Source organism: Dasypus novemcinctus, chromosome 2 (genome assembly GCF_030445035.2).
Source record: "Dasypus novemcinctus isolate mDasNov1 chromosome 2, mDasNov1.1.hap2, whole genome shotgun sequence".
Lineage (NCBI taxonomy): Eukaryota > Metazoa > Chordata > Mammalia > Cingulata > Dasypodidae > Dasypus > Dasypus novemcinctus.
In genome coordinates this window covers 195,953,772-195,967,880 of record NC_080674.1, presented here as the reverse complement: position 1 = coordinate 195,967,880, position 14,109 = coordinate 195,953,772, and the positions used below count along the sequence as shown (strand labels likewise).

The 14,109-nt window shown below is 39.4% G+C and overlaps 1 protein-coding gene across 1 annotated transcript; it reads right to left on the bottom strand.

Annotated features, from left to right (window-relative positions):
• Positions 1–3,455: 3,455 nt before the first annotated feature.
• LOC131275391 (olfactory receptor 2T4-like) lies at positions 3,456–4,403 on the bottom strand. The gene has a single exon (XM_058285531.1). The coding sequence runs from the start codon at positions 4,401–4,403 to the stop codon at positions 3,456–3,458; it is 948 nt and encodes a 315-aa protein (XP_058141514.1).
• Between the last annotated feature and the right edge of the window lie 9,706 nt (positions 4,404–14,109).

The following is a 14,109-nucleotide window of genomic DNA, read 5'->3' as shown; positions in this document are numbered from 1 at the left end:
CTACGAAGAAACGCTGAATAATTAGGGGGGGGGGGAAAAAAGGATAGGATGTGGAATTTTTTCAAGTCAACATTCTTTATCTAAGTTCTTTATCTAACTTTATCCAAGTTCTTTAGCTATCCTTTAAACCCATCGCTATATGCCATTCCCTAGTAAGGGACCATGACATTATATTGGGCTTCAAATTTCGGGGAGTTCTGGATCACAGAGTGTTTCAACAATGGCAATGGAGGGATACTGGTATGGGATACCAATGACAGGTGATATATGGCTGACAGGGAGCTGTACAGAACATATGTCCAGGGTGCATGGTAATGATTGGATATACTCATAGTGGCAACAATTAAAAACCCAGCAGGGGGGGTACTGGGTTCCTGGCCAGTGGTGCTCTGTCGTGGTCCCTAGGGGAGCAGCGATAGTCTCCCAGGTACAGCGGCGGGGACCGGGATGGAGTGAGGGTTCAACAGTGAGCCCCTGATGCTAATGACTATGCTTGTGAGCTGATAAACCTAAAACAAGAACAAGGCCTAGAGCAACATTGTGCCTGGGAATTTCCTCCTGTCAGCCTTCATGTTACTCAAATGTGGCCAGTCTCGAAGCCAAACTCAGCATGTAAATGCAATGCCTTCCCTCCAGCGTGGGACATGACACCCGGGGATGAGCCTCCCTGGCAACGAGGGACCACTATCAAATACCAACTGATGATGCAACTGGAAAAGGACCTTATATGGAAGGTTCAATGTGGATCAACAGAATATCCATGTCTACATAAAACAACATGACTTTAAAATGCTGTTTGACCTAAAGTAAGGGGGAAATGGAAAGGAGAAATGAGTTTATATGGCTACGAGTTTCTAAAAAAGAGTCTGGAGGCTGGCAGAAGGATTGCCCTCATGCACAACTGAGCAGAGTCAGAGAGACAGATAAAGCAGATACAACCCCCAGATATTGGTTCCTATGAAGGCTAAAGAGACCCATGAGAGTTATGGTCATGGCCGATGGGGTTTACTACCAGGGCAGATGGCCCCTCTCTGGAAATGGTGTTTATGTGTGATGAATCTGGACTCAGATGGGATCTCCCTTCATAAGACTTTCATACTAATCTGCTGGAGGTGCAGTTAACGTTGGGGTTTAAGATATAGTTAGGGGATTTGAATCTCTGGACTGATAATGTGATAGCCAGGTCCTGAGCCTCAACAGACTCCAGCACCTACAATCTGATTTATTGGACTTACCACACTCAGCTAAGATGGAGTTGAAGAAGGACAATCACCACACCATGGAGCCTAGAGTGATTACAACTGAAAATGGGAGGATGGCAGCCAGCATCCATGTGGAATCTGAGCCTCCTCTCGACATAGAGGTGCAATGGACACAACCAATCCAATGTCCACATAGAAGAGGTGGCATTGGATTGGGAAAAGTGGACATGGTGGACGATGGGTATGGGGAAGGGCAGGAAGAGATGAGAGGTGGGGGCGTATTTGGGACGTGGAGCTGCCCTGGATGGCGCCTCGGGGGTGATCACCGGACATCGTGGATCCTCACAGGGCTCACTGGATGGAATGGAGGAGAGTATGGGCCATGATGTGGACCATTGTCTATGAGGTGCAGAGGTGCCCAAAGATGTACTTACCAAATCCAATGGATGTGTCATGATGATGGGAACGAGTGTTGTTGGGGGGGGAGAGGGGGGGTGGGGGGGTGGGGTTGAATGGGACCTCACATATATATTTTTAATGTAATATTATTACAAAGTCAATTTAAAAAAATGACTACAGTCATGAGGGTCGTAATAGAAATGATCTAAAACTGGATTGTGCTGATGGCTGCATATGCTAACAAGTTTACTAAAAATCACTAAATTATACACTTAAAAGTATGATTTTATGGTGTATAAATTATAGCTCAATAAAAGTGCTAAAACAATTTAACTGAAACATTAACTTCTTACAAAAAGTGACAATATGTATCCTGTTTCTCATACATCCTTCGAATATTAGGTTGTTTAAAAATATTAAATATTTTGATTATATAAGTACTTTTCATTGCAGAGCAAATTACTGGAAATATTATTATAAATTCAATGCTATGGTTCTTTTGGAGTTTCTGTAATACATGTCTTTTTTTCCCTAGTATTATTATTTTCATCAAAGCCTCATTATTTTCCCCATCTCTGTATCATATTACTCATGGTAAAGATGCTCCTTTACTCTAGAGTTTGACTTTCAGGACATTTTTATGGTCTCTTACAGTCAGGACTGTTTGCTCTCTAGGCATGTTCTAATGACTGATATTTAAATATTCCTTTACAACTCTACATATTTCAATCCACTGCTTCCAGATTTCTTGATTATCTCTTTCACAGTTTTGCTTTATTTTGTTGAGCACAATTCCTATAAAAGCACATGCATAAAGAAACCTTATAAGTGCTAGCATTTCTTAAATTTATTTCTCTGCATTTTCCTTTGAATGATAGTTTGGCTCAGAATAGATTCTTAGGTCTAAACATATTTCTTCATCAGGATTTTTATTTTCTTGTACCATTTCTTATAGCATTCGGTATTGCAAGCCATTCAGTATTGCAAGCTATTCTCCAGATATATTTAGATTGACTTTATGATAATAGGCTTTTAAAATTACAGTAATGTATCCAAGTATGTTATTTTTTCTCATCCGTTGTACTCCATTCTTACGTAGTACCTACCATACTGGGATTGAGACTTCAGTTTAGGACATTCTGTAGCATTACTATTGGGAAAAAAGTCTCTCCATTTTTCAAATTTTATTTTATCTTTCTAAAGGTTCTTGAATTCATATTTTTGCCCTTTACACTAGATATTTCTATGCAATCTACTCTTTCCTTTATATTATCTCTTTTGCATGCTATTGTTATTCTGCTCTCTGATAGGTTTTCTTTGATGCTTTCATCCAAAATGTTCTATTTCTTCATAAAATTTTTTACAATCTTAATTTGATTACTATGTATGACTGTCTCTTTTTAGCTATCCAAACTTCATTCTCTACATATACACTTATCATGCACACGCATATACAAATATATTACAAATACAAAATTGTTTAGAAGATTGTATGCCAAAATATTAAAGTTATTAACTCTGTGTTGCTTTTAGGATTTTAAATTATGGCTATGTTTTATAAATATGTGTCCCTCCAACTAGTATAAGGATTAGATAAACTGAAATACAATGAAATAACTCAAGTTCAAAGTTGAAAGTAAATCCTACAGTCAGTACTGGCTCTGTCATTTGTTAGTCAATTCTGCTTGTAACTGTCACATTTGAATGATATTGAAAATAACAGTACCCCAAATTTATTGCCATTTGGCCAAGCTAATAATTTTCAGAACTTGAAATAAATAATTGATCTAGTTATTCTACTATTTTTTTCAAATCTGTTTATGAAAGACTAGGCTAAATCATATTTTTACAACCCTAAAGTCTTCTAGATTTTATCTGAGAACCAACACACACCCCCAGCAGCTTCTTCAAAGCACCCATCACTTCCTTGTTCCTCAGGCTGTAAATGGGTGTGAGAATGTTGTAGAACAAGGAAATAGCCTGTCCTTCCTCTGCTGAGTATAGGGTTGAAGGTATCATGCAGGCAAAGAAACCTGGGCCCAAATACAGGATCACCACTGTGAGATGGGAGGAACAGGTGGCCAGAGCCTTGTTCCTGCCCTCTGAGGATCTCATATGAAAGACACTTAAGAAAATGAGGCTATAAGAGGCCAGAATGAGCCCAAAGGGGAGGAGGATGAACACAACTCCTTTGACAAACTGAATCATTTCATAATTAAAAGTGTCCTCACAGGAGAGTTTCAAGACAGCTGGAACCTCACAGAAGAAATGGTGAATCTCCCTGGAACCACAGACTGAAAAGTGCATGGTGTACACTGTGTGGATCAGGGAATTTAGGAATCCCACCACCCACGAGAAGGCAGCTATCTGTAAGCAGACACTGGAGTTTATGACAACTGAGTACCTCAGTGGGTTGCAGACAGCAACATAGTGATTATAGGACATCAAAGTCAAGAGGATGCTTTCAGAACCTGTTATAGCCACATAGAACAGCATCTGCCTTCCACAGCCAATCTCTGAGATACTTCTCCTCTGCATCTGGAAGTCAGTGACCATCTTAGAGATGGTGGTGGAGATGAGAATCAAGTCCATGTCAGAAAGCTGACTGAGAAGCAAGTACATGGCAGTGTGGAGCTGAGAATTCAGGCAAATTAGTAGGATAAGGATGGTGTTCCCAGAGAGTGCGATGATGTAGCTCAGGAAAATTATATAGATAAGGAAGCTGAGCTCTTTCATATCAGGAAATAGTCCAAGGAAAGTGAAATCTGTAGCAGACGTGTTATTTCCTTTCCTCATGTCCATGATAAGACTGAGGTTGTCTGGGGAAACCCAGTTAGTATGTGAGAGATGGAAATTTCTTATTGGATATTCCTCTTAGATCACTTTGTAAAAGCCTAATGATTTCCATGTCTTAAACCCAGGTATAACATGTTAGCCTAATCCCTCTCCTTAGTACTTAAATGTAATGTTGCCTTACAAATGTCCCAGATCTGAGTTAGAGTCAAGTTTCAAGCTCATTGTGCCTGAAACACATACTTGAGCAATTTAATTACTCTCCGTTTCAAAGAGAAGATTTCATATTTAAAATGTAGTAATAATAATACTTATATCAATAGCTATTAACATGGGACAGTGACTAAATTATGGTAAGTTGAAATATGCATTGTTTTCCTTCTTCTCCTGTTGGAGTCTTAGTCAGTTACCCGAGGATATCGGGAATGAAAGACAAAGAGAGATTGGGTTCAGGGGATCTGAGAGCATTGATTTCTCAAGCTCATCAGACAACTTTATTGAGTGGAGGGGCTAGTATATATACCCCTAACATACGTGACATTCAGCACAAAATCAAGTTACCTATTACCCTTACCTCATTCTATATTAACTAGTGATTGATGAATACCAACAAACTTTACTGGAACTATTATTATAAAAATCAGTAACTATACTATAAATCTTGTTACTCAGGTCGTTCTGTTCTATATGTTATTGTTCTGCCTGCAGGTGTGCTTTCCCTGCCAAGATTGTGATCCCCACCCGATAATCCCAAGGGACAGTTTGACTCAGTGGTCAAGGAAGTAACTTGCTTCCATGGAAACAACATGCCTTTGTTTCCCACATTCTCCCAAAGCTCCTTTTCTTTCTCATGACAAACCTATTTCTCTTCTTATCCATTTTCATCAGTGAGGACTTTAAAGTTAGTATAAATTTGTTATTCACATTTGCATTCTCAATGAGCTGATCTGGATTGTTACTTTAGATATATACTCAATAAATTTTATTGAATATATATATATGTTTCAAAACCCTAATTTTGCCTTATAAATGTAATGATTGGCATTTTAAAGATATTAAATTATTTGAATTTATTCTTCAAAATCAAACATAATTGATTAGCTAACATTAAATATATTTATTAAATATTTATCTCTGTATGTCCATATTTGTCCAATTTGTGCAGTGAAAATCTCATAATTTATGAACATTTAAAATTTTCAAAAACTACAACTGCTCTAAATTCCCACAAACAATGAATGATTTTTCTGATGATATGTAAGAAATCATTTGTTACTTCTTGCAGTTTTATTTTGAAATGAAGCAAAATATGAGTGAATCAAGTTTAGATTTCTAATTATTATAAGCAAAATAACATTATTGCTGAAGGAGTATTTACCATGTGATAGTAAAATATTTTTCATGCCCATTTCCTTCTTCTTAAAAATGGTCTCCCTTCTGGCTAGTCCCAGTCCAGTACATCTATTCACACAGGCATTGTATATATTCTATAATGGACTAGCAAGCATAGTAATTGTTCTATTTCTTCTCCCATCTGAGTAACTCCTGATTTTATTATGAATTGTGTTTTCAATATTATGAAGCTTAAGTATACTTTGTAAGAGACAGCATGTACATGAAAACCCCTACGCAGATACCCAAGGGCCAAAAGATTAATGGGTAGATCGTAAGGGAATTCAGTTCCTAGATGTTAATTAATTTGAATTTCCTCCCCCACCAAAATCTTTAGATAATATTTATTAGCATGGGATTCTTTGAAAAACACTAATTTTCCTCTGGGTTTCTTGACTTATTCCCCACTCTTCTCTTTTTGTAACTAAATACTTCCTCTTTAAGTAGAGACACAAAATTCATAGTGGTCTTTTCACAAATCCCTTACATTATTAAGCCATATATGGCATGAATTTTTAATTTTTGTGCTATTTATAGGAAAATAAACGTAACTCCTGAATCCAGACTTTGTGCATGTGAGTGTGTATGTGTTCACATGTATTAGTATGTGTATATTTACATCCATTACTTCAGTGACTTGGAGCTAGAAATCAAGGATTTGTTCATATTTCAGTATTTACTTTCATAATTTTATGTTGCACAATAAATCTCAAGCCCTTCTTTTTGACTATTCATGGATAGGCATATCCTGGAATGAAATGAGGAAATCAGATTGTTAAACCACTTATTTTGATAATGCCACTTATATGGGCAAGTGTTAAAACTTCTCAGAACGATTTTGGCATCAAAAATGCTGGGGAATGAGCCTCTCTGGCACCAAGGGATTACTTATGATCCTCTGGAGCTATTGCAATTTTTTCTTCCCCAATTCTTAAAAAGAAAAATAATCAGAATAATCCACAATTGTCTCATTCCATTACCTGTACTTACTATGTGCTCTACAACCACTCCAGTCAGAATTCCTCTCCTTAAACACCACTGACATCTACACTGGAAAACATCTTATCTGATTCCTCCTGCTGCAGTATATGATTGTGGACTGCACCCTCATTCTTGAAACACTGTTCTCTCTTGGCTTCTGGGACTGTTGGTCAGAAAGAAAGATACCTATTACCTGTTCCAGGGATGGTAAAGGGTCTATTATAATGGAGGGTTGCAAGAGCAAACTAACACCTTCCACCAGCAGCAGCAGTCCTAGGGTCTCAGCATCCTCCATGGTTTTCAGTGGTCAGAGCCACCAACAATAGCATGACTCACACAGATACTGGATGGAAAAACATTTAATCACATACAGAAGTGAGAAGCAAGGTCAGCTTCACTCAAGGGCATTGGTCTCCCATGGTCAGCAGGTCTCTATCTGTGGCTTACACAAGGTGAAAGTCTATGCATACCTCTTGTGTAGTAGTGGAAGTGCACTGCTCCCTCCCTGACATAAACAGATATATTGGGGGGGGGGGGAATTGGGGGGGTAGTCCAACTGCCTTGTTCTGATGCTTGTCAATGATATGATCAAACAGCAGGCTAAAGTAACAACCAAGAAGCCAAGTAGGTATATTACTTTTATATGCCCTAATAAAATTGCCCTAAGTACAGCAATTCCCGTCAGTGGTTGGCGTTAAAGGTTGTCAGGGGTGCACAGGAAAAATACCTCAATGCTAACAATGCATTCTCTAATGGGGGTCATACACAATGGAGTCTTTTAGTCCTCCATAGTAAATTGTGCAAGCATGAGATGGCCTCAGATCCCTAAACATAAGGTCTGCATCTTGGAGCTAGGGATTTAGGGATCAAAGTCACCTGTGCACCAGTATCTAAAAGCTATGTAACACTTTGAAGCAGTGTGGACAACAGAACACCATGCTCTTATAGCAAGTGCATTCCTGTGCATGTGAACTAATTGTAGGTGGGAATTTTTAATTAAATTACTTCACTTGAGGCTCCTGTATTAGATTGCATGGCTGCCAGAGAAGGGGGAGAGTCTTAATTCACTTACTTGGAGTCCTTTATAAAAGGGAGAAACATGTGGAGACAGACAGAAAAATTCCTCAAAGCTGAAAAAAGGAAGCCCTGGAAGCCAGAAGGTGAAGTCACAGAACCTTGGAGAAAGAAATTCATAGAAGCAGAATGAAAGCCAAAGGCAGTCAGACACTGAAAGGAAGGGAATCTGGAGGAGCAGGCAGAGACCAGCAGATGCTGCCATTGTGCCTTTCCATGTGCCTGATTGCCCACACTTGTGGTTCTGGAAGAAAGTGTCTCCTTTATTTGGTAATTTTTCTCAGTCTCTGAACATTAAACTTATAAATTAATAAATCCTTATTGTAAAAACCAACCCATTTCTGGTGTATTGCCTTGGCAACCTTTAGCAAACTAAAATAACTTCAGAAGTGCAATTCTTTCTCACTTCCTTATAAAACTCTAATTGTGGCATAGGACCTTTAGTTCCTCCTGGAAACAGAGACACCTCTGTGGAGAGATCTCGGTATACAAAATACTGCCTGCCCTCCAATCCATCCCAAGGCTCACAAGGAAAGGCAGAGGAAATGATATCCATGCAAATCCTAGAGGCCCCCATGATGCAGAATCCAGCAGGGCCACCTATCTGATTACCAGAGGGAGGAGAGAGACTTACAGACTCGCTATTCTTCAGCTGGGACTCCCAGGGGGGTATAGGGTGGACCATTCTTCTTTGGCTCCTTGTAGTTCAGTGCCTTGGGGTTGGGAGAAGGGCAGTTGCCACCCACTGTCTCTCTCTCTCTCTCTTTTTCTAAACCTTACATGTGGTAAGCCAGCAGTCCTGTGCACACAGGTAAATGGCCACCCCTACCACATCTTGCTATGCCATAGAACCCCTTAGGGGATGGAGGGGTGGTAAAGACCTACACGACTTTCTTTCCTCCTGACAGCTCTTAGCAAGGACTGTCCCTGTTACCACAGTCACTGCTGCTGCAGTCACTGTTCAAGAGAGTCCAGTGCAGATTGTCTTCTTCTGGACAACTCAAGGTAAGGCCACCCCTGTTTGCACAGCAGCTGTACCTTTTGCTCTGTTGGCAGTGGCACATCCAAGGGCTCTAAAGGGAACAGTATCATTTGGCCACCTCATGGCAGTATTTTCTAACTTAAACACGGTTGCCTCTGTTATTATGGTGGTAAACTACCCCAAGTCTATAATGTATCTAAATGGTCATTAGGTAGAGTGATCCTAAAATGTTCTACACTCTATTATTTATTCTGAAGTTTCAATAACTTGCTGCATTGCAGGGTGTCTATTGGAGATCTGCTTGCAGTTACTTAGCTAATGGACCAAGATTTCTGGTTCCATTGTCAGAGGTCCTCAATCTTTAGGGAATTTTTCCCATAACCTTCATTGAACCTCTCTGTTGAGTCTCTAAACTAATTCACTTCAGCAATTTTTGCCTGGAAGAGGACCTGTGTTTGCCTACAGAATCACAAAAGTTTATAAATACAATCAGCTTGCATTCTTTTATAGAATTTACCCAAAATCTATTGGCACAGCTAGAGAAATGCCTCTCAGGATTGACCGGCAACCCTCAAAAATGTCCTTAAGACTCTGTTATCACCCTACTGTTGAGGTTCCCCCACAAAACCCTCAATTTCTTGTATTTGGGTACTGCAAACAGCTCAGCCAGATGCACATCCCTGCACAAGCAATGCTGATTCCTTAATATACAGTGGGGGTTGTCAGGTAACATGGGAGTGTACAGTTGGCCAGAAACCAGGGTACAGTTTTGCTACTATTCCTGAATCCTACCTCCCATTTCTCTGCCCTTATGAACCACACAAGTTCACAATGTTAACAAGAATTTATTCACATCCCTCTTGTCTCATGCAGTGAGAAGGAGGCTGCTAACTCAGTCTGCTTGTTACCAACAGGGGAGCTGGCACCAGTCACACTGAGATGACTGAATTGATGATCCCTTACACCTCCACCATGCCATAGAGTGCTTTGTTGGTATATCTGCTTGCTTTGCAAAACTCTCTTGGGAAAGACACCCATTACAATTTCCAAGAGAGGAGTCCTACCACAAAGAGGATAATAAAGTGATTTCAATCCATTCCAATATAGGTAGTGGGGACACCAAGAAATGCAGAACATATATTAGCAATGTATGGAACAACGTTTACTTATGTAGAGAAGAGGCAAAGCAAGTTCAGCTTCATTACTGGGAATTAGTTCTCCAGGGTCAGCAGGTCTTGCCCTGTGGCCAAAGCAAGGAGATGGTCTATAAGCACCCTTCTGCCTTGTGTGCTATAGGGGAGGTACCCCGCTCCCTCCCCTTGGGAACAGATATAGCGGCTGAGGTGGGCCAAGTGTTATAAAATATAATACTTAACCAGGCCTTTTCCAGTGAATATCTACATATACACAGGGCAAAATTGCAAAGAATGTTTGGGCAGGCCACTAACAGGTAAGGGATGTTTCTTTTTTATCTCCAGGAACACTTGAGAATGGAATAAGCACATATTCATCACCCTATCCTAGAAGCCAGGCTAACATTTCTAATCACAAGCACAAGGACTATTTGTAGGTCGCAGGGAAAGATGGACGACCACACACAGATTTCCCCTTTTTATGTACTACATCTAGGGCCTCTCTTTTAAAAATACATGTACGAACTTCCTTGTTGTTAAGATATAGAAATTTTAAAATGTGTATAAAACACCCTGGGTGTACAGTTTATTTTATAAACAAAAATCTAAATTTTATTGCCATAGAAGAAAAGGAAGAACTTAGGTGAATTAGATTAAACAAAGTCATTAGCAGAGTAAGAAACTCAATCGTTGGTATTAATTACCTCATAGCTAAAGCAGTAAGTTAAAGATAATTCAGTTAAGAAGACAAGCAACAACTCTGATATTAGCAATATTAATGCAGGCAACAGTAACTATTTCTGCAATATGCATTGGGACAGAATTGCCAATGACTGATACTTTCACAGACTTATACTTTTCACAGAGATCACCGAGGGAACAGTGACTCTCAAGTCTGGAGGGACAATATTTGATTGCAAAAAATCTTGTGCAAAAGAAGAAAATGCCACTCAAAAAATGGGATAAAAAGCTGAATTTATTACTTGCTTATGCAACACAGAGCTACTGCTTTTCAAACATAGTCTCTTTGAGCAAATCTGAAGCTGATCTGACATAGATTTTTGGGAAGCTCTGTGTTCAGGGACAGATATAATTTCAAATTTGGAATGTTCATGGATTGGCTTTTATTCCTTATTTTAAAAGGAGTTTTAGGTTACAAAAATAAATCAAATATTTACGGGATTACCATTGACCTCTATTCCTCTCCCTCTCACACTTTCGCCCATTAACATCTTTCATTAGTGTGAAACATTTGTTGCAATTGATGAACTAAAATTGAAGCATTGCTACTAACTACTGGCCAATGGTTTATATTATGGTATACACTTTGCCCTGTACACTTCACAGGTTTTGATGTAATGTATAATGACTTGTATCCATCTTTGAGATATCATGCAGAACAATGTCAATGTCATAAAAATGCTATTTTTTCCACCTATTCTTTCCCTCTCACTTTGTAGCCTATGAAAACCACTAAGTTTCAATTCTTCAAGAATAAGGTTCATAGCTTCATGCATTAATGTTGAAGGCTTTACCTACTGGTCTGTTTTCTTTTATTGGACACTGGTTATGTACCTGAGCAATTCTTGCCCCTCAATTTGAGAATTTATTTATGTTGATGCAAAAGTAATTGCAGTCATGCATTGTTGAAATTTGCCATTTGTTGAACTTTATTTAAGAATAAATTGTTGGGGAAGTGGACTTAGCCCATTGGATAGGGCATCTGTCTACCACATGGGAGGTCTGTGGTTCAAACCCCAGGCCTCCTTGACCCGTGTGGAGCTGGCCCATGGGCAGTGCTGATGTGCACAAAGAGTGCCCTGCCACTCAGGATTATCCTCCACGTAGGGGAACCCCACACGCAAGGAGTGCACTCTGTAAGGAGAGCTGCCAAGAGCGAAACAAAGTGCAGCCTGCCCAGGAATGGCGCCACGCACACGGAGAGTTGACACAACAAGATGACACAACAAAAAGAAACACAGATTCCCATGCCGCTGACAACAACAGAAGCAGACAAAGAAGACACAACAAATAGACACAGAGAAAAGACAATGGGGGGGAGGGAGAGGAGAGAAATAAATAAATAAATAAATCTTTAAAAAAAAAGAAGAGCTAAAATTGATGATCTAGCTGCACACATGGAAGCACTAGAAAAAGAACAGCAAACTAATGCCCAACCAAGCCAAAAGAAGGAAATAGTAAAGATCATAGCATGAAATAAATGAAATTGAGAAAAAAACATTAATAGAGAAAATCAACAAAACCAAAAGTTGGTTCTTTGAGAAGATCAAAATAGTCATCAAACCCTTAGCTAAACTGGCAAAAAAAGAGAGAGGACCCAAATAAATAAAATCAGAAATGAGAGAGGGGACATTACCACTGACCCCATAGAAGTAAGGGAGATCTTTAGAGGATACTATGAGCAACTATATGCCAATAAAACTGCAAAATGTAGACAAGACAGACAAATTCCTGGAAACACTTGAACCACCTACATTGACTCTAGAAGAAGTAGAAAAACTTGACAAACCAATCACAAGTGAAGAGATTGAAACAGTCATCAAATCCTCCCAAAGATGAAAAGCTCGAGACCAGATGGTTTTAAAGTTGAATTTTAGCAATTATTCAAAGATGAACTAATATTAATCTTGCTCAAACTCCTCAGAAAAATTGAACAGGAAAGAATCCTACCAAATTCATTCTATGAAGCCAACAGCACCCTAATACCAAAAATAGTTAGAGATACTACAAAAAAGAAAATTACAAACCAATATCTCTAATGAATATAGATACAAAAATCCTCAGAAAAATACTTGCAAACAGAATCCAAAAGCACATTAAAAGTATTATATACCAAGATCCAGTGGGTTTTATCCCAGATATGCAAGGGTGGTTCAACCCAAGAAAATCAATCAGTATAATAAATGACATTGATAAATTGAAGAAGAAAAATCACATGACCCTCTCAATTGATGCAGAAAAGGGATTTGGCAAAATACTGGACACTTTCTTGGAAAAACACTCCAAAAGAAAGGAATAGAAGGAAGCTTTCTCAACACGATCATGTGTATACATGAAAAATCTACAGCCAGCATTGTACTCAATGTTGAAAGACAGAAAGCTTTCTTGCTGAGATGAAGAACAAGACAAGGATGCCTATTGTCACCAATGTTATTCAACATTGTGTTAGAAATTCTAACTAGAGCAATTAGGTTAGGCAAAGAAATAAGAGACACCCAAATAGAAAAAAGAAGAATTAAAATTTTCACTATTCACTGATGACATGATCCTATATCTAGAAAATACTGAAAAGTACACAGCAGATTGTAGGTGCTGGAGTCTGTTGAGGCTCAGGACCTGGCTATCACATTGTCAGTCCAGAGATTCAAATCCCCTAAATATATCTTAAACCCCAACGTTAACTGCACCTCCAGCACATTAGCATGAAAGTCTTATGAAGGGAGATCCCATCTGAGTCCAGATTCATCACACATAAACACCAGTTCCAAAGAGGGGCCATCTGCCCTGGTAGTTAACCCCATCGGCCATGACCATAACTCCCATGGGTCTCTTTAGCCTTCAAAGGAACCAATATCTGGGGGTTGTATCTGCTTTATCTGTCTCTCTGACTCTGCTCAGTTGTGCATAGAGGTGCAATGGACACAACCAATCCAATGTCCACATAGAAGAGGTGGCATTGGATTGGGAAAAGTGGACATGGTGGACGATGGGTATGGGGAAAGGCAGGAAGAGATGAGAGGTGGAGGCGTCTTTGGGACATGGAGCTGCCCTGGATGGTGCTTCAGAGGTAATCGCCGGACATTGTAAATCCTCACAGGGCCCACTGGATGGAATGGAGGAGAGTATGGGCCATGATGTGGACCATTGTCTATGAGGAGCAGAGGTGCCCAAAGATGTACTTACCAAATCCAATGGATGTGTCATGATGATGGGAACGAGTGTTGTTGGGGGGGGGGCGAGGGGGGGTGTGGGGGGGTGGGGTTGAATGGGACCTCACATATATATTTTTAATGTAATATTATTACAAAGTCAATTAAAAATATAAGTGAGACTCTCTAAGAGTTAAATTACTCATCTACAAAAAAAAAATTGGTTTTTGATGGCATTCAAAACTACATCTGGATATTTGTCT